The sequence below is a fragment of the Lactuca serriola genome, chromosome 1 (genome assembly GCF_051521515.1).
Source record: "Lactuca serriola cultivar US96UC23 chromosome 1, Lser_US96UC23_V15, whole genome shotgun sequence".
Lineage (NCBI taxonomy): Eukaryota > Viridiplantae > Streptophyta > Magnoliopsida > Asterales > Asteraceae > Lactuca > Lactuca serriola.
Window position 1 is genome coordinate 78,111,910 of NC_136408.1, and position 19,202 is coordinate 78,131,111.

Consider the following 19,202-nt stretch of genomic DNA (forward strand, 5'->3'; position numbering starts at 1 on the left):
GATAAGGATTTTGAGAAATAGGAGTAGTAGACTAATAGGACTTAGTCAAAGCACTTACTTGGATAAGGTGTTGAAACGTTTCAACATTGAGAAATCCAAGAAAGGGGAGTTGCCTATCCAAAGTAATACCAAACTGAGTAAGACTCAGAGTCCGAGTACCGATGCAAAGATAGCAGAAATGAGTCGAGTACCTTATGCTTCCGCCGTTGGATCGATCATGTATGCTATGACATGTACACGCCCTGATGTGGCTTTTTCTTTGAGCATGGTAAGTCGATATCAAGGGGACCATGGTATAGCTCATTGGATAACAGAGTATAGTGACGCCAGTTTTCAGACAGACAGAGACAACTTCAGATCTCAGTCGAACTGGGTGTTTACCCTTAATGGAGGAGCAGTGACTAGGAAAAGTTCCAAGCAGGAGACCGTAACTGATTCAACGTGCGGATCATAGTACATAGCAACGCGTGAAGTGTCGAAGGAGACGATATGGTTGAAGAACTTCATTGGAAACCTTAGAGTTGTACTAGCCATAAAGGAACCTATGGAGATTTTTTGTGATAACAAAGGAGTAGTTGTCTTAACCAAGGAACCAAGGGATCATGACAGATCCAGACATATCGATAGAATATACCATCACTTCATCAGACATCAGGTAGAAGAAGGACTCCTCGTAGTCAAGAGGGTATCGTCGCGGGAGAACCCAATAGATCCCCTCACGAAGGGTATGCGCAAGGTTAAGCACTTACATCATGAAATGAGCATTGGTCTGAAGGACGATATTAGTTTTAGTGATTAGTTAGACAGTAAGAAACTTGTAACAATTTAAATGTAGTTGACATTTGATGATTAAGTAATGGATGATTTATTTATGAGTAAAGTTTACTATCTTTTGTCAATTGTTTATTTTGTGTTTCACTTTTGCATGTTTTACTTCCTGAATAATAGGATTATTCGAATTATCCACAATCAATCATACTTTGAGAGTAAGTTATGAGGTTAGACTGTCATGAATTGGTTTGTAGATTTGTCTAAGTGTTTAGACATAACAAAGGTTTGTTGCAACATTCACGAGTACTCCTGAAATAGAAATTTGAGTATTGGTTTAAACCCACGTTCACTTGAATCACTTTAGGGAATTTATCACAAGTGATTGTGAGACGATAATATCGTATAGTCTTTAAACCGAGATATATGAGTTGTTGTTTGCAAGTTGGTTGTGCATTGATAGTGCGTAAACGCATCAGTAACTTGATGTTATAAAATGTATTGTTGTGTACAATTTGATGAGTAAATAGTACAAGCATATAAGTCAAAGTTTATTTGTTCCTTTTATCCTAAGAGGTTAAAAGCGATATCTTGGGCCCCTCGATGATTTCGTGTTGACTTATATGTCAGACCCGGTCAGGACTAAATTGATGTGTTCAATTAAGTTATATGTCAAATAAATCAGAAATCGGGAAACAAATTGTTGGACATTAAGTATGACTATATTCCATGTCTTTGTCCACACGATATCTTGAGAACGGAGGATTATATGATCTTTTATCTAAATGACGTGTCATTGACTAGGTCAGAGTTCGACAACGGCTTTTGAGAGCTACGATTGCTAATCGGATTTTGAAGTCATACTTGTAGTTATAATTATTGGACTTATCCAAGTAGGAGACTGTTGGATTAAGTGTCTAAGCCCATAACTATAACTGGTATGTACTTGACCCGATAGTAGCATGTTCCTTTTGGGTTACCTTTACCATAACAATTTGATATGATGAATTATATAGAAAGAGGTTAATTTGTGATTTATTAATATATTATAAGAATAATATATTAATTGATAAATAATATTATTTAATTAGTATTGATAAAAATTAATTTAAAATTAATTTAGTAATCAAAAGAAACTTATTAAAATAACAGGGTTATCATGTAAATCAATATTAGTTGTAATTCTTTTGCCATTATGTACCTGTTTTGTTCCTTTACCTACTTGGGCTCTTTCAAAGCAGTGGTTAATAAACATTTGTGAAAACTAAAGGCAACATATGTGAAAAACTCGTTTCATTTGCCGTTGGATGCAAATCTCCGGCGACACCAATTATCACAAAACTACACCCTTTTTCCCGCCAAGTCTGAAGCTTTCGCCCAACGCTCTCGCAATTCCCTCTAAAAAACACTGAAATAAACTCCACCAGCCGCCACCACCACCACGAGGCACAGCTGGTTGATGTTATCGCTCCGGTCATGTTGTTATAGTGTGACTCACACCAACACCATAACCACCGCATTCTCTCACCCTATTAGACATTCTCTTCTTAAATTGTCGTCGTCATCATCCCTAACATTTCCTCTCTTCTTTCTTTCGAACAAAATGTCATCATCTCGTCCCTCCGCCTTCGATGCACTCATGTCCAATGCTCGTGCGGCTGCCGCGAAGAAGAAAACCACGGAATCTTCCGCTTCCCCTAAGAAACGCAAAACCCTAGATTCAAAACCCCCAATTAGTTCGACACCTATTAGCGAAGCTAAAGTTGCAGAAGCCTCACCAACGCCGGATAAACCATTGGATACGAACACAAAGAAGAAAACCCAGGTGTCTTCCTCGTCCCCCAAGAAACGCAAAACCCTAGATTCAAAACCCCCAATTAATTCGACCCCAGTCACCGAAGCTAAAGTTGCAGAAGTCTCACCAAAACCCGAGAAAACATCGGACACGAATCAAAGTAAAGACGAAAGTGTCTCAAATGAGATTATAGAAGCTAAGCCAAACCTTGATGTTGCTCCATCAAAGGAAGAAAATGCATCTAAAAAACCACGGCCGATTGATGTTGATGAGAGTATGATTCAATTGAAGAAGAAACCGGCAAACTTCAAACCCGAAAAGGCTGCGTTCTGGGGCGAAGGAGAAAGGGTGCCGTTCCTATTTCTCTGTCGGGTTTTTGACGCAATCTCCAAAGAATCTGGTCGGATTCTGATTACAGAAATCGTCTGTAACATGCTGAGAACTGTAATCAAGACAACACCTGACGATTTAGTTGCGGTTGTATACCTCTTGGCTAATAGAATCGCCCCAGCTCACGAAGGATTAGAGCTTGGAATCGGTGATGCTTCCATCATCAAAGCTCTCGCTGAAGCTTGTGGTGCAAAAGAAGCACACATCAAAAAGCAATACAAGGCATGTTTCCATCTTCTCTAACTCAAGTCTCTTTCAAATTCGAAATAAAACGTCATGTTCATGAAAAAAGCTAAAATTTTATATCTTTCAATAACAGGAACTGGGAGACTTGGGCCTTGTTGCCAAAGCAAGCCGCTCTTCCCAACCTCTGATGCGTAAACCTCAACCTTTGACAGTTTCGAAAGTTTTTGATACATTCAGGGTTATTGCCAAGGTAAGAAACTATTAAATCTGTTTAATTTCATTCTGAACATTTATTAACCTGTTTAAATCTTGATAGGAATCTGGGAAGGATAGTCAAGATAAGAAGAAGAATCATATCAAGGGACTTCTTGTTGCAGCAACTGACTGTGAACCTCAATATTTGATACGTTTACTTCAGGTTAGTATATGTTCATCTTAAAAGATGATTGAGTTGGACCTTTTGCTTCATTTCTGTTCTAATTACTTTGGTTTTTGTTTTTGAAGACAAAATTGCGAATTGGTTTAGCTGAACAAACACTCTTAACTGCATTGGGGTATGCTATTGTGTATACTGAAAATGGTGAATCACCTTCAAAGCACTCAGATTCACCATTAGAAGAGGTCAGTTTATATTCAGTTATAACAGAAGAAAGTTTCTTTAATGATTAACTCTTTGCATATACAATGAAGTATCAGAATCTTTAATAGTTTGTTCTATAATATGTCCTCAGGCTGCAAAGATTGTGAAACAAGTGTACTCTGTAATTCCTGTATATGACAAAATTGTCCCTGCTCTTCTCTCTGATACTGTATGGAATCTACCAAAAACATGTTGCTTTTCACCTGGTGTTCCAGTGGGACCCATGCTTGCTAAACCTACTAAAGGAGTATCTGAAATTTTGGATAAATTTCAAGATATGGAGTTCACTTGTGAATACAAATATGATGGAGAACGGGCCCAGGTGACATCATCAACTTTATAAACTTTTTTTAAAAAAAAATACACACATTAAATATTATTATTTATTAGCACTTAACAAATTTTACATTCAACAGATACATTATTTGGAAGATGGCACAGTTCAAATATACAGCAGAAATGCTGAAAGAAATACTGAAAAGTTTCCTGATGTTGTGGTTGCTGCTTCAAGGTATTTTATTTTGTAAAGTAAATTTACATTTTTGGTCCCTGAGTATAACTGATTCTTTTCAATTTAGGTCCCAAAAGTTTTCTCCTGCAGTTTGGTGCTTATATGAGGTTTTCTCCTGCAGTTTGGTATCTGTTTCAATTGAAATGACTATTTTTGGGACCAAAATTGCAAAAGTCAGCTATACTCAGGGACCTTAATTAGTCATTTTACTTGGAACAGGGACCAAAATTGTTACAACTTACAAAAACCTTAAAGAAGGACCAAATTTGCAAGATTTTTTTTGGGACAAACATAGTCATTTTACTGAAACAGGGACCAAAACATTACAAAAACCTTTAAACAGGACCAAATTTGCACAAAGGATAAAAAATAGTCATTTTACTTGAAAAAGGACAAAACATTATAAAAACCTCAAATAAGTACCAAATTTGCAAAATATATTTTAGGACCTAACATAGTCATTTTACTTGAAACAGGGTTCAAAAACGTTACAAAAACCTTTAAAAATGATCAAAATTGCAAAAAGGATAAAAAATAGTCATTTTACTTTAAAAACGACCAAAAAACATGACAAAAACTTCTAATAAGGACCAAATTTGCAAGAAAAAAACTTTTGGGACTGAAATAGTCATTTTTATGGAATATAGACAAAAAAATATTGCAAAACCCTCAAATAAAGACCAAATTTGTAAGAAAAATCTTGTTGGGTCAAAATTTCCAAAATCAGCTACACTCATGGATAGAAAATATCAAAATACAATTTTACTCTGCTTTATATATTACAATTCATAAAAAAAAATCTAACATTTTTCAATGGTTTACAGAGTTAAAAAACCAAGTGTGACATCATTTGTTTTGGACTGTGAAATCGTTGCATATGATCGCAAGAAACAAAAAATTCTCCCATTCCAGGTGACTTTTATACCATCATCATCATTTACTTTATATAATTTTCACTAATAAATTTATTTATTTATTTTTATAGATTTTAAGCACACGTGCTCGAAAAAACGTTGTAATGAGTGACATCAAAGTGGATGTATGCATATACGCATTTGATTTGTTGTATTTGAATGGACAACAACTTTTACAAGAACAACTTAGTATTCGTAGAGAGGTCAGATTTATGTTTATTAAATTTTAAATTTTCATTTTTATGTTTATTAAATTTATATTTTCTTTTTTCAGCGTCTATATGAATCCTTCAATGAAGAACCTGGATTTTTCCAGCTTGCAACAGCCATAACTTCAAATGATCTCGAAAAAATTCAAACCTTTTTAGATGCTGCTGTCAATGGCAGGTACTAAATAAATAATTATATAATTAATTCATGGGTTTTTATTTATTTATTTATTTATTTATTTATTTTTTGTAGTTGTGAGGGTTTGATTATCAAAACGTTAAATAAAGATGCGACATATGAGCCTGCAAAGCGATCAAATAACTGGCTCAAGTTAAAGAAAGACTATATGGACAGGTATTTTGATTAATAAATTTAATATATATATTTTTATATATATAAATAAATAATTAAATATAATATTTTTGTGTAGTATTGGTGACTCATTGGATTTAGTGCCAATTGCTGCTTTTCATGGAAGAGGAAAACGTGTAGGTGTATATGGTGCTTTTCTTCTTGCTTGTTATGACAACAATAAGGATGAATATCAAACTATTTGCAAAATTGGTAATTAAAAGAAAAATTCATTTTTTATTTTTTTTAAACATTCTTGAATCTTGATGCTTATGAATGTAGAAATATATATATATATATATATATATATATATATATATATATATATATATATATATATATATATATATATATATATATATATGTGTTTTTTTTATAGGGACTGGTTTTTCAGAAGCCATGCTTGAAGAAAGGTCTACAAGTCTTCGTTCTAAAGTCATCCCAAAACCCAAGGTTTTAACCTTTTTTTTTATTATTTTTATATTTTTATAAAGGAATGAAAGTACATTACTATTTCTTGCATTTAGCCTGTTTATAATTTTCATGTTCATTTGTTTTGGCATATAGTCATACTACCGATATGCAGATTCTATAAATCCAGATGTGTGGTTTGAGGCAACTGAGGTAATAATAAATTAATAATAATTAATAATCATTACATTTTTATATTTTTATTAAAAAATTGTTCCACAAACATTATGGTTTACAGGTTTGGGAGGTCAAAGCTGCAGATTTGACCATCAGCCCTGTTTATTGTGCTGCAATTGGTGCAGTTGACCCTAATAAGGTTTAATTTTATTTACATGAATTCATTATATATTATTTTACATGTATATTGATATTTTCTATTTTTCTTATTGTTTTATTTCAAATAAAAAAAAAGGGTATTTCACTGAGATTCCCACGTTTACTTCGTGTTAGAGAAGACAAGGGTCCGGAGGATGCTTCATCTTCAGATATGGTGAGAAAGAGCAACCATTTATTTATTTTTTTGTTATCAAATAAAATAATGAAAGATTTTTTTTTTAAATATTTGGTTTGTGTAATTATTTTTCAGGTTGCTGATATGTATAATGCTCAGAAACATACACAAGGTAACAATCAAGATGATAACGATGATGAGTGAAAGATGCAAGTTTTGTGTAATCTTTTAGTAGGTAGATCATAGATGGTGAATTATGACTATTTAATTATTGTGCAATTTGTGTAAATTCTAGAGAAAGTAATTCTGTTTGATTTATGGATTATATATAATCCACTATGGAACTAAAGGATTTTCATAAAGTTTCTACCATATTTGTCTTTTGTGACACTTGGGTACTACCTTTATTCTCCCCAACTGAGTTTCTATATGGGTAATGTTGTCTCTCTGTTTGGATGAAGTCATAGTGTTGTCTAGTAAATTTTGTTTAATTTTTTTTTCGAGTGAGACTAAATGACCGCTATATTTTTATATTATAAAAAACAAAATTTCATAAGATTCATGGAGATTTCACATTTGTCAATTTTAACTTGAGACGAGTTGAAAGGAAAATAAAGGGAAATAGGTAAATATTTAGGTTGTGGAATTTTTTTAGTTTTCCATTAATTTTCAAATAAAAATGAAAATTTTGAAAACGCGGTGGGTTGATTTAGTTTTTAAAAAAATTCCAAGAAAATGAAATTTTTTCTGTTTTTTAAATTGTATGTAAATCAGAAAAATGATTTTTATAGTTTTCCAAAGTTTTTTAAGTTTATAAAATGGAAAATAAAAACTTCATGGTTTCAACCAAATATATTTTTTAAATTTTTTTATTGAAAATTGAAAATAAAATTTCTAACTCTATTTTCTAAAAATTTAAAATAATTTTCTACAAACACAACTCAGTGTCTCACCTTATTAAGTCGGGTTTTTATTTATCCCATTAGATATCTTGTGCATATAAAATGAAAAAGAATCTCGTATGGTTGTTCACATTAAATTCTATCAAATTAAAATCACGTAAAGTGATTGAATGAGTATGGATGTTTTGTATTCATAAAAATCTTTTTCTTTTTTTTTATTATTTTTTTAAAACTAAGATTGTGTTTGGCATGTTAGTTGAAAAACCAGTATTTAATTTATAAACTAATATAAACTATTTTATACTCTCACTAAATATTAAATTGCAATTAGATAAAAAAAAATAAACTAGTTTATGAGCACCAAACACAATCTAAATAAATCGTCAAGAATAAATAAATAAATGGATAACCATTTTGTCTTTATAATAAAAAAAGATAGATTGTTAGTGTCTTTACTTTAACCCATCAAGTCAAGTTCATTTTCTTTAATTCATGAAGTTATTATATACGAACAACATACAATCATATATAAATGTTTATTAAATTCATTAATTAAAAAAAAACAAACTTTTTAATAGTGCAAGTTTTGGGTTGGTTAGAGTTTGTCTCTAAAGCCTAACGTGGGTTGATTATATAGAAGCAAAGCTTGAAGTTGAATAGAAATTTGTCAAAGTAATCAACCTTTAGAATCTAAAAAAGGAACACAACACAACAACTCGTTTGAAATATAGGGAACAACTTTTCTTAAGTAGGTTGGTAGGTAGATGCTTTACCACCGTTAACAAAAAGTAAAAAACCAACATCATTCTAAAGTTACCAAAAATTTTATGTGTATTTTGTAATATATTTATTTTTAATTTTATTTTATAAAACTATAGTTTATAATATAGAATGTAATAATTCTGTCACAGATTTATGGGTAAAATAGTGTCATGGGAAGTAAATGGAAGCAAAAGACTTTATATTAGATCTTTGATTCTGATTTGTGGGCCCAATAATTCTCACCTTCCGGTGGTTGGCCCATAACAAATCTTGTCATTTCTCCCATCAGCATCCAAAGCTTAATTTAATTCATTGCTTAATGCCAATATCAATCATTAATATTATATTAAACCAGGCATACATCATGCATAGTTATGAATAGATACACGTGGACGTGGATGTATATAAAACCTATGGCTATGGTATCTTGTGTTAAAAGAAAATATTAAAAAATCTCAAAGTTTTATCATCTTTACGTTATTTTTTGTAAATACATGCATACATGATATATGTCAACCAATTATTGGAAACATTTTATTATGAGATTTCAATGAAAATACTTGTGTACTTGCGTAACACATGTTTGGTAAGTAATGAATAATTTGACGTGCCAAAGAACTTGTACTTTTTCTAGTGATGAAGTTGTCAATTATAGTTTGAGTTGCTATTTTAACGTTTTGTATTAATACGTGGAATAGAGTAATAATTGTTATATTATTATTTCAAAAGAAATTATATTGAAATACGTGATAAAGAAGTTTGTGATGTAGACATTTATATGTAATTTTTTTTTTTTTTGTCTTTGAGTTAGATTTTTAATGAAAACATTTAGTTTTAGTGTTGCAAAAACCAGTTTAAACGCACGGTTAATCAACGCCAAGGTTGCTTGATGACCTCTCCCGTCTATAAATAGTGATAATAGGTCATATTAGGTGAGCTATGTCAAAATCGATCAAATTCAGTCATTAATCTGTTTAGGCAGTCAAAATTAGACAAAAAAAAAATCAAAATTATCAAAATATCACCATAATACAGAAGAATTGAAATAATAATAATAATAATAATAATAATAATAATAATAATAATAAAGAGAAGAAAATACGTGAATAGTAAACTAAATGTCTTAATTTCAGCTTTACATCTATTTGTATCTCAACACCGACGCCTACGTTTTCTGTCTTTCATCATGCCGATATCGACCTGATGTGAGTCATCATCCTAACATTGATCAAGGGTTCTCTATCCTCTCTTCCCTCTTGCACATATCTTTCTATCTTTCTGACTTTCTCTCTCGCAATCTCACACTCTTTTCTATCTATCTCTCCTACATCTGTACTTGAAGTAATGTATATACGTCATTTATGAATCAACCTTTGCTAGGTATCTTTTTATTAGGGGTAAGCATGATGCGGTTCGGTGCGGTTTTTGGACCAAACCGTAACCGCAAGTTGCAGTTATTTATAGTCAAAAACCAAAAACTGCAGTTTATTTCGGTTCGGTTATTTCGGTGCAGTTTCGGTTTTTAACCATAAAATGAGGCGGTGCGGCGGTTAAAAAAATGGTACAGTCTTTCATGTCCAAACAAGATTTTTCAGTTGATTTTCTTTTATTTATTTAATTTTTATTGACTTTTATTTATTTCTAGAATTTTGTTGTAAATAATTCACCATTTCAGTCCATTTTTATCTTGCAAGTGCATTTTATTATGTTAAAATAAAAGATAAAAGCATTATGTAATTTATGGACCAACAAATTCAGCCTAATGTTGAACATAAAGCATTATGTAATTTATGAGTCACTTTAATAAGTAAATAAACTAACAAATCTATAGTTGTTTCCTATTAACAGTTTGCATAACAATAAACACAAACATAAATAAAGAGAATTTCACGTTCAACAAATCTTAGTCTTTATTATCGTTAATCTATCGATTAAGGATGTTAACAATCATGCATATTTAAATAATATATTAAATTATGCAATTATTCGGTTAATTTGGTGCGGTTATTCAATATAAAACCGAACAGCACCGCAACTTTTCGGTTTTTTAAAATTTAAAACCGCACCATCAGTTTTTGTTTCGGTTTTGATTTTTTGGCTTCGGTTATTACGTTTTTTTTTTAAATTTCGGTTCCGTTTCTGCTAAACCCTACTTTCTATCTTTGATTTCTCGCACCTGTCTTTCAATTTATGATTCCTTATCTCCAATAAGGTTATTCTTGTGAAATATTGAAATGAATCAGAAGGTGCATAAAATATGAAGTTGGTGCCTACCCTATTATGATAATCCCCTATTCATGTATATCTCTTTAAAATAAATCAAATTTGGCTATTTGCTTTAACTTTTACCTATTTACACAATCTTTGATGTATATCTCACCGTTTAATTTCTAATCATTTAAACCGATTAATCTCTTGACTTTAATCGAGTGACTAACCAACTAACTATTTCTATATTGATATATAGATCCATGTAAAGAAACATGTACCGAATCATTAAATTGAATAAGAGCATGGTTATATTATACTCAAAAGGTGCGTGGATATTCTCATTCATCGTGACCCGTGTTATTGGAATATTGGGTGTGAACAAAATATATATATGCTTTGATGATTTTGTCTTTTGAGTCCATTTTAGGATCAGTTAATTTAAAAAAGAAACCTAACCAATATTGGGATGTTTGTCGGCATTGTTTTTTTTTTTGGGTTAATGTCAAAAAAATCCTTAAGTTTTCAGGGTTTTGTCGGTTTTGTTTAAAGTTGAATTTTATGTCCGTTTTTACCCTAACATTTTCTAAAAAATGTTCGGTTTTTACCCTTTTACCGGTGATAACAGGTTTTCCAGGTTATCATTATATTAAATTCAAAAAAAACCCTTGAGTTTACCGTTTTTTACATTTTTACCCTTCACTTTATAATTTTTTTACACTTTTACCCTAAATATTTTTTTTTTCATAATATACGTAATCATGCAGAAAAATCGTATTTATATATGAAAAAATGTTTAATTAAATATTGTATTTATATTTTCTTAATGTTATTATATATATATATATATATATATATATATATATATATATATATATATATATATATTTGTTTGTGTGTTTGTGTGTGTTTGCAAGGTTATACCATTTAAAAAGATAAATAATATTTTTAGAATTATGAATACATATTTTATAGATATAGTTTTTAGAAGTATAAATACATATTTTTATATTCTATAATATTAATATTTATCTATATTTCTAAAAATATATTTATAATTAAAAAAACATATATCAAAATACATATTTACACTTCTAAAAAAGATGTATATACTTGTATAAACATGTTTATGATTGAACAAGTTTTTTTTTATTGATATGTATATTTTTAAATACATCAAAATACGTATTTGTAGTTCTAAAAACATATTAATTTGTTTTTTTACATTCTAAATGGTTTATCTAGGAAAAAAACTCATATATATATATATATATATATATATATATATATATATATATACATAAAGAAATAACATTAAAAAAATGTAAATACATTATTTAATTAAATTTTTTTTTCGTATATAAATATGATTTTTCTGCATTAATACGTATAATATGAAAAAAATACATAGGGTAAAATTGTAATAAAAATTATAAACTTTAGGGTAAAAACGTAAAAAACTGTAAACTTAAGGGTTTTTTTTTACAAAGCTAATATAATGGTAACCTAAAAAACCTGTTATTGCCGGTAAAAGGGTAAAACCGAACATTTTTTGGAAAATGTTAGGGTAAAAAAGGACATATAATTCAACTTTGGGCAAAACTGACAAAACCCTGAAAACTTAAGGGTTTTTATGACATTAACCCTTTTTTCTTTGACCAACGTTACTTGCTTTTTTTTAGTTTCAGTTAACTGATTGAAGTCATATATCATCATATAATAATTTTAGTTATATTAAGTGGTTATTGTGGGTGAGTGGGGGTTGGAATTGAAAAAGAATCCGGCATTGCGAAATGATGTCATTTTTAGATGGCCAAATATGGGTTCTAAGGTTAAAGGAAATGATGTCATTTTTGTCATAATATTTTTGCTGTCAAATAGGCGTTAGGTCTGTCGAAAAAAACCGAAACCCGAACTACGCACCCGACCTATTCCGAATTCGGGTAGAATAGGTCGGATAGATCAGGTATCGGATATGAACATTCGGGTAATAGGTTAACCCATTATAGTATAGGTCAAGTATAAGGTATAAATATTAATTTTCGGGTATATCCGAATATCAGAATTCGTTTTTTAAAATAATACCCAATATATTAAAATATTAGTATTACCAATTTATAGGGTAACAGGAGGTAGGCACCCTTAAAAAAAACCCTTCATTTTCTTCTTATGATCGACGCAAACACACATAAAACCTCTCAATCGCATCCTCAAACTCACAACATATTCGATTTCGTTAAACCCCCAACGATTCTAGATTTCTTCTTTTGATCCTCAAAGACGCAATTCTCAGCCTCCATCTTCGTTATACGCTGAAAATTCCTAGACACCAGGATCAATCAAAATCCCTAGTCCCCTACGTTCGACGGTTTGAGTATGCAATCACAATCACAGGTTAAAAATTCTGCATCATCTTCGATTTCTTTGTTGTGCTGTTGTTAATGTATAAGGGCAAATGTAGAATATGTTGGTTTTGATTCACACTCTGTTTAACTTAGGCATAACTCTGCAGAACTAATGAATGGTTACAACAAAATTTTCCATAATCTATTAATATTTATTGCTAATGTATAAGGGCAACATAACATTGATTTGCTGCAGAAAAGTATATGTTTTGGAATTAAGTGTTTAGTTTGTTGAGTGTCGAGTTTGTTGAATGCTTTAAAAGAAGTTGGAATCTGTTATGTTTTCTGTTACAAGAAATGGAATGGAATTGAATTCCTTTGCATACATGTTTGGTTTATAAAGATGTCAAATGATTTAGAATTTAGATATTGACAATGACAGAAGTGTTATTTATTGATTTCTTGTTCATGAAAAGATTTAGAATTTGACATATTACATTTTATTGTTTGTTTTTTTGTTAACTGTTTATGGTTTATTTTTTCTTAACATTTTTTTATATATTTTTAGATGTCTGAAACGAATGAGTATATTGAAGATGAGACGATTAACCTTGAAAGCCCAACCGATGATCCAGTTCTGGTAGTAAATGAGACACAACCTAAAAAGTACAAACCAAGATCCAAAGTTTGGGATCAATTCGAAAGATTTACGGACAAAGATGGTTTTGAAAGATCGAAATGTACGCATTGTGGTGCCGGACATAACATATTATAATGACTTGTATTGTTATTGTACATATACTTGTTAATTGTATGGAATATTTTTCTACCCAATTTTTTAATTAAACCAACCTACATGTAATTTTTTTTAAAAAAATCAATAAGTGATACTTAAGTAATTTTCGGGTATACCAGAAAATACACGACCTGACCTAAAACCCGATTACCCAAAACCTGAGAACCCGAATTACAAAATAGGTCGGGTACCGAGTATTATTATTTTAAGGAAAAACCTGAACTACCTGACCTGTTCTACTCGAAACCCTTAAATTTTACCCGATCAACACCCCTAGTAGGCGTTACGTTTAGGGATGTTATTTGGATCGGAACTGGACCGAACCGACCCAAACCCGAATAAACAGAAAACGGAATAAGACGATTTGGAGGAACTAAAACCAACCGATTAAACTAATACAAGTTGTAACATCCCAAATTTTAGAAGTTTGAGTTAAGGACTTAAAGTGTAAATTGAATAAGGGACTCAACGAGTAGGTATACTTACTCGCCGAGTCGGAGCGGGTTTTGGGTCGTGAATTAAGTGACCAACTCGCCGAATCGGAAGCTGGACTCGACGAGTTGGTGATGGAATGAGAAAAAACCTTAATCTCGAGGGTTGCGCCCTATTTAAAGGACTTTATGTCCTTCTCTCAGCCTCCTTATTGCCCTTGAGAACCAGAAAACCCTAAGCTCGTGTGTGTGAGGCCTTTGGAGGGAGATTAAAGCTTTGGAAGTTGTTTCTAGTGGAAGAAACTTAAAGATCAAGGGGGCTTGCATCAAGAGAGTGGTGCAGATCTAGAATCTACTTCAGTTTGGGCACATCTTGGAGGTAATAAGCTGTTACCTTCCCTCTTTTGCATCTAGATCTATTCAAGAATGAGATTTGGGGCCATTTTGGTATGTTTGAGATCTATTTCGGGTTTGGATTTAGATCTGAGGTTGCTACTCCATATCTAGACTTGTGTTGGTCTAGAATGTCATAAAGCATCAGTCAAAGAGTTGTTGGTAAAGCCCTTTTGTATTAAGCCCTAGCCTTAGAGTGATTTGGACCTTTAACTCTTTGATTTCACGTAAAGTTTGCAACTTTACGTGGGGGTTATGCCCTAGAAGAGTGGATCTACAGTTTGGAGCTCCTGCATGGCTCAAAAAGCCTCGGTATGGATGAAGGACTGTAGAGACTCGGCGAGTTCCTTGGGTGGACTCAACGACTCATATGAAGATGGGCATGGACTCGACGAGTTGGAAGAACAACTCGGCGAGTCTATTGAAGATTGCCTTGGACTCGGCGAGTCAGGTCGCAGAACCCCAACCTCTTCTGGTTAAGACTAAGAGTAGTGAGTTGGGCGGGAAAGGACCCAGAGAATGTTGAACTCGACGAGTCATGGGGTGACTCGGCGAGTAGAGTCAATCGAAAGGTTGACTTTGACAAGGACTTTGACCAGATTGGACTTAGTTGACCTCGGGAGGACAGTTTAGTCTAAGTGTTGTTATTGGTATTGATTGCTTAGGGAGCTAGAGGAGTAGCATTTCGGAGAGTTTTCGGTTAACAGCCAGAGGGTTATCGGCCGACTTCAGCAGTTCAGGTGAGTTTCCTTCCAATAAGAACGGGTCTACGGCCACAATGCCGACCCGTCTAGTTATCAGTAGTTCAGTGTACTTGATGTCTTTGTGATTCAAGCATGTTTTTGTGCTATGTGTTCCGGACTTTGGTCCGATGCAGTATGCAATATATGTGTTTATGCTAGTAGTGATGATTATGCTATGCTATGTTCAGCTAGTTAGTCCGGACTTCGGTTCGATGCAGTTAGCCGGACTTCGGTCCGATGCAGTTTCCGGACTTCGGTCTGATGCAGGGGGCAAGACCCCAGTTAGTCCAGACTTCAGTCCGATGCAGGGGGCAAGTCCCCAGTTAGTCCGGATTTTGGTCCGATGCAGTGGGCAAGGCCCATTATGTGCTTTATATGTTATTATACGGTATGTGGTAGTTTAGGGGGGGGAGCTCACTAAGCTTCGTGCTTACATTTTTCAGTTTTGGTTTCAGGTACTTACGGTAGCAGAGGGAAGAGCTTGGGATGATCGCATGGCACGCACCATATTTAGTCAGCCTGGGATGTTTCACTTTGATAGTAAGATTATGTTTTGAATTAATACTTTGATTTTATGTTAAGAACTATGTTATGGTTTGACAATCATGGTTTAAGTAATGTTATTCAAACGAAATTTTTAGTCATGATTTTTGGGTCGTTTCAAGTTGGTATCAGAGCCTTGGTTTGAGGGATTCAGGCACACTTACGAGTGTGACTGAACTCAAACTAAGGAAATAGTAAAAAGATCTTTGAAAGAAAAATATTTTCAAAAGAATTATGAAAAAGGAGACTTGAAAAGAAAAGAGTTTTTGAAAAACGAGAAAAGGGTGTGGTGCATGCGATCAGCCGAGCTCAAGTAAGTACTCCCAAATTACCCATAAAAGTTTATGTTATGGTTAACAGTTTCAATTTCAATAGAATAGCATGCTAGAATGGGACTGAGGATCTAGGGATGATGCCTTATGTGCCTGCTATATATGTGTTTCAGTTTATTGAGAATTGCATACCAGTATTGAGTAGACAGTAGTATGATAGCCTGTTTAGGTTATGTCTGATAGTATGAGCTTAGCATTGTATGCTAGTACAATTTCTTGATATGAGGATAGAATTGCTTGAGTAGTTTCCTGTGTCTGAATGTTGCTTGCTTTGTGCTTTGTGGGACACCGAGTGATGGGAGTTAGCCATTAGGTGAATACGTCAAGTCACATGTAATCAGGGATGAATAATCTTAGAGTATTGGATTTGACCCTATTACGCAGCTCTCGTTTGAGTCTAACCGTTGTAGGGATGAGTCCCTTACTAGAAGGATCATACGAGCCTAGTTACATGTGATGGTAGTCAGGTGATGGCTAATTGGCATTACAAGGAGGCCTTCAACAACTGAGGATTGGTTTGGGTGGAGTCAGAGATTTTCCCTAGCGTAAGCCTAAGATGAGAGTAGCAGAGATCAGTAGTAGTAGAAGGGACTTGGTAGAGTAAAGGTAGTTCTTGAAGAAAGCACGGATAGATGTGGAAGGTAGTATGGGCCCGTACTACTGAAAGCAGAGGATCCGTACTCGATTCGAGAGGGGCCAAGACAAAGCCAGGGAACTTGTAATGTGTATGTGTAATCCCTCAGCAGTGAAGTGTATTTTGATAGTTATAGTGATATGCTTTCAACATGGTGACGTTGTGTGAAAGGCCAGTGGGCGGATCAGGCGTCGGAGATGGATCAGGCTTGGGTTTAGGAACCGAGCAGCTCAAGGAGCATATGAGAGAGTTTGTATCAGCTGAGATCACGCGCAATATCTTAGACCAGACTCATGAGATCTTTGGCACGGTCAAAGAGGGTATACTAGAGATTTTGGATGAGAGGCTTGGAGCCTTTCGCACAGAGATGATGGCTTTGATAAGAGCATGTACGTTGTCATTTTGAGATCTTAGGGCTTGTGGGGCACCGAATTATCATGGGGATACGAATCCCATTTCTAGCAGCAGATGGTTGGCAGATGTTGCCAACGTTTTCCGCGCGAGCCACTATCCCGAGGGGGACAAGGTCAGACTCGCCTCCTGTCTTCTGAAGGGCAGAACGCGGGATTGGTGGGAGGAGGTCGTTCATGCCTTAGGGGATGATGCCGCATTGGACGCGATGTCATGGAGTGATTTCTCGGCTAGGTTCAGGGCTGAGTATGCACCAGCTATTGAGGTGCAGGAGTTGGCACGGGAGTTCCAAGATCCTCAGCAAACTACTGAGACGGTGGCGGAGATCACCGCCAAGTTCAGGGAGAGGGCTCTCTTGGTTCCGCAGTATGTGGCGGACGAGGAGATGTGTAACATCCCAAAATTCAAGGCCAAAAATTTCGTTTTAATTAAGTTATTACATAAAACCATCAGTATAAAAACATTCATAATAGTATCTCGTGTCAAACTAAAGTGTCAATATTCAAAACATATTATCATAAAACCATATCAGAGTGTAATCCCAAAGATCTCATGTGCGGAAAACATAGTGTGATGTGCTGCAATCAAGCCGGCTCCTTTCCTTTAAACACGAAGTACCTAAAACCAAAACTGAAAACCGTAAGCACGAAGCTTAGTGAGTTCCCCCATCATACCACATACCATACAATCATATAATGAACAGCTAGGAGATACGGGTCTCCCCCACACTCATGGTGGTACGGGCCTCGCCCACACTCCGCTAGCTGGGAAATACGGGCCTCGCCCACACTCCACTATCTCTGAGATACGGGCCTCACCCACGCTCAAATACAAAACCATAACATGCAAGTATATACAATCATATACTAAACAACTAGAAGATACGGGCCTCGCCCACACTCCACTATCTCTGAGATACGGGCCTTGCCCACACTCAGCTACTATCACAAATATCATAACACAAACATACTATCAGACATACCTGGGGTGTCTGATCTACCATTCGGTCCTAACAACCGAACTTAGGGACTATTCCCCTCTTACTACCACTATCACATATAACATATCATGCCAGCATGTAACATATTAGGTAGTAGCAAACCTAGATGATATCACAAAGACAATCATCTAACATACAACTCCTACTGGTGGGCCGGCATTGTGGCCGTAGACCCACCGCTACTGGAAGGTAACTCACCTCACACTGCTGAAGTCCCGTAGACACAATCCCACACTGCTAAAGTCCCGCAGACTCAACCCCAGCTGCTGGATGACAGATTCCCGATCTGTCAATATCAAAACATCACCCAATTAATAATTGGGTCCCACTACATAACCATAAACACTTACTTTGGATAATTACATTACCTCAAGCTTGGCTTATTCAAGCCCAAGGCCCAACCTGTAGGCCCAAAGTCAACTAGGAAATCAAAGCCCAACACATGGCCCAATTTTCCAAATTGGGCCTAGGCCTATACATGGTCTCATTCTCAAGCCCAACATCATATAATCCTTAAGGCCCAAACTATGGCCCAATTTTCCAAATTGGGCCCAAGCCCCTTACATGGGCCTTACTTTAGGCCCATTAAATTATTCTAGTCTAATTGCTTGACTTTGGATGGCCCATTAATAACCCGATCATCAAGGCCCAAAAGGAAGGCCCAACAATAAACCCAAGTGAAATTAGGGTTTCCCATAAAATGATGATTAGGGTTAAGTTTCCTACTTAACCCATTAAGGACTTAATCCATTAAGGACTTAATCCATTAAGTCCATTATCGCTTAGATTAATCTTTGCCAAAGTTTATTATTTAATATCTCAAGTTATTAATAATTCTCGCGTGCTTCCCGATTAATTCTAAAAAATTAGAGTTTAATTGGCATTAGTGTTTTCCAACCCAAAGACTAACCCATTTATTAACTTGTTGGGCTTCTAGATCAATTAGGGCTTTATTGGGCCTACTAGGCCCACTAGAATGTCATTAACCCTTTAGGGTTTTATTAGGTCCATTAGA

The 19,202-nt window shown here is 34.2% G+C and overlaps 1 protein-coding gene across 1 annotated transcript; it reads left to right on the forward strand.

Annotated features, from left to right (window-relative positions):
* The first annotated feature begins 2,009 nt into the window (after positions 1 to 2,009).
* On the forward strand, positions 2,010 to 7,059 carry LIG1 (DNA ligase 1). The gene is made up of 16 exons (XM_079031259.1): positions 2,010 to 3,175; positions 3,273 to 3,389; positions 3,456 to 3,557; positions 3,644 to 3,760; positions 3,871 to 4,101; positions 4,196 to 4,290; positions 5,115 to 5,202; positions 5,276 to 5,407; positions 5,479 to 5,591; positions 5,667 to 5,768; positions 5,845 to 5,978; positions 6,145 to 6,218; positions 6,333 to 6,389; positions 6,475 to 6,552; positions 6,649 to 6,726; positions 6,823 to 7,059. Exons 1-16 carry the CDS (start codon positions 2,228 to 2,230, stop codon positions 6,889 to 6,891), a joined length of 2,535 nt encoding a protein of 844 aa, XP_078887385.1. The 5' UTR covers positions 2,010 to 2,227; the 3' UTR covers positions 6,892 to 7,059.
* The last annotated feature ends 12,143 nt before the right edge of the window (positions 7,060 to 19,202 follow it).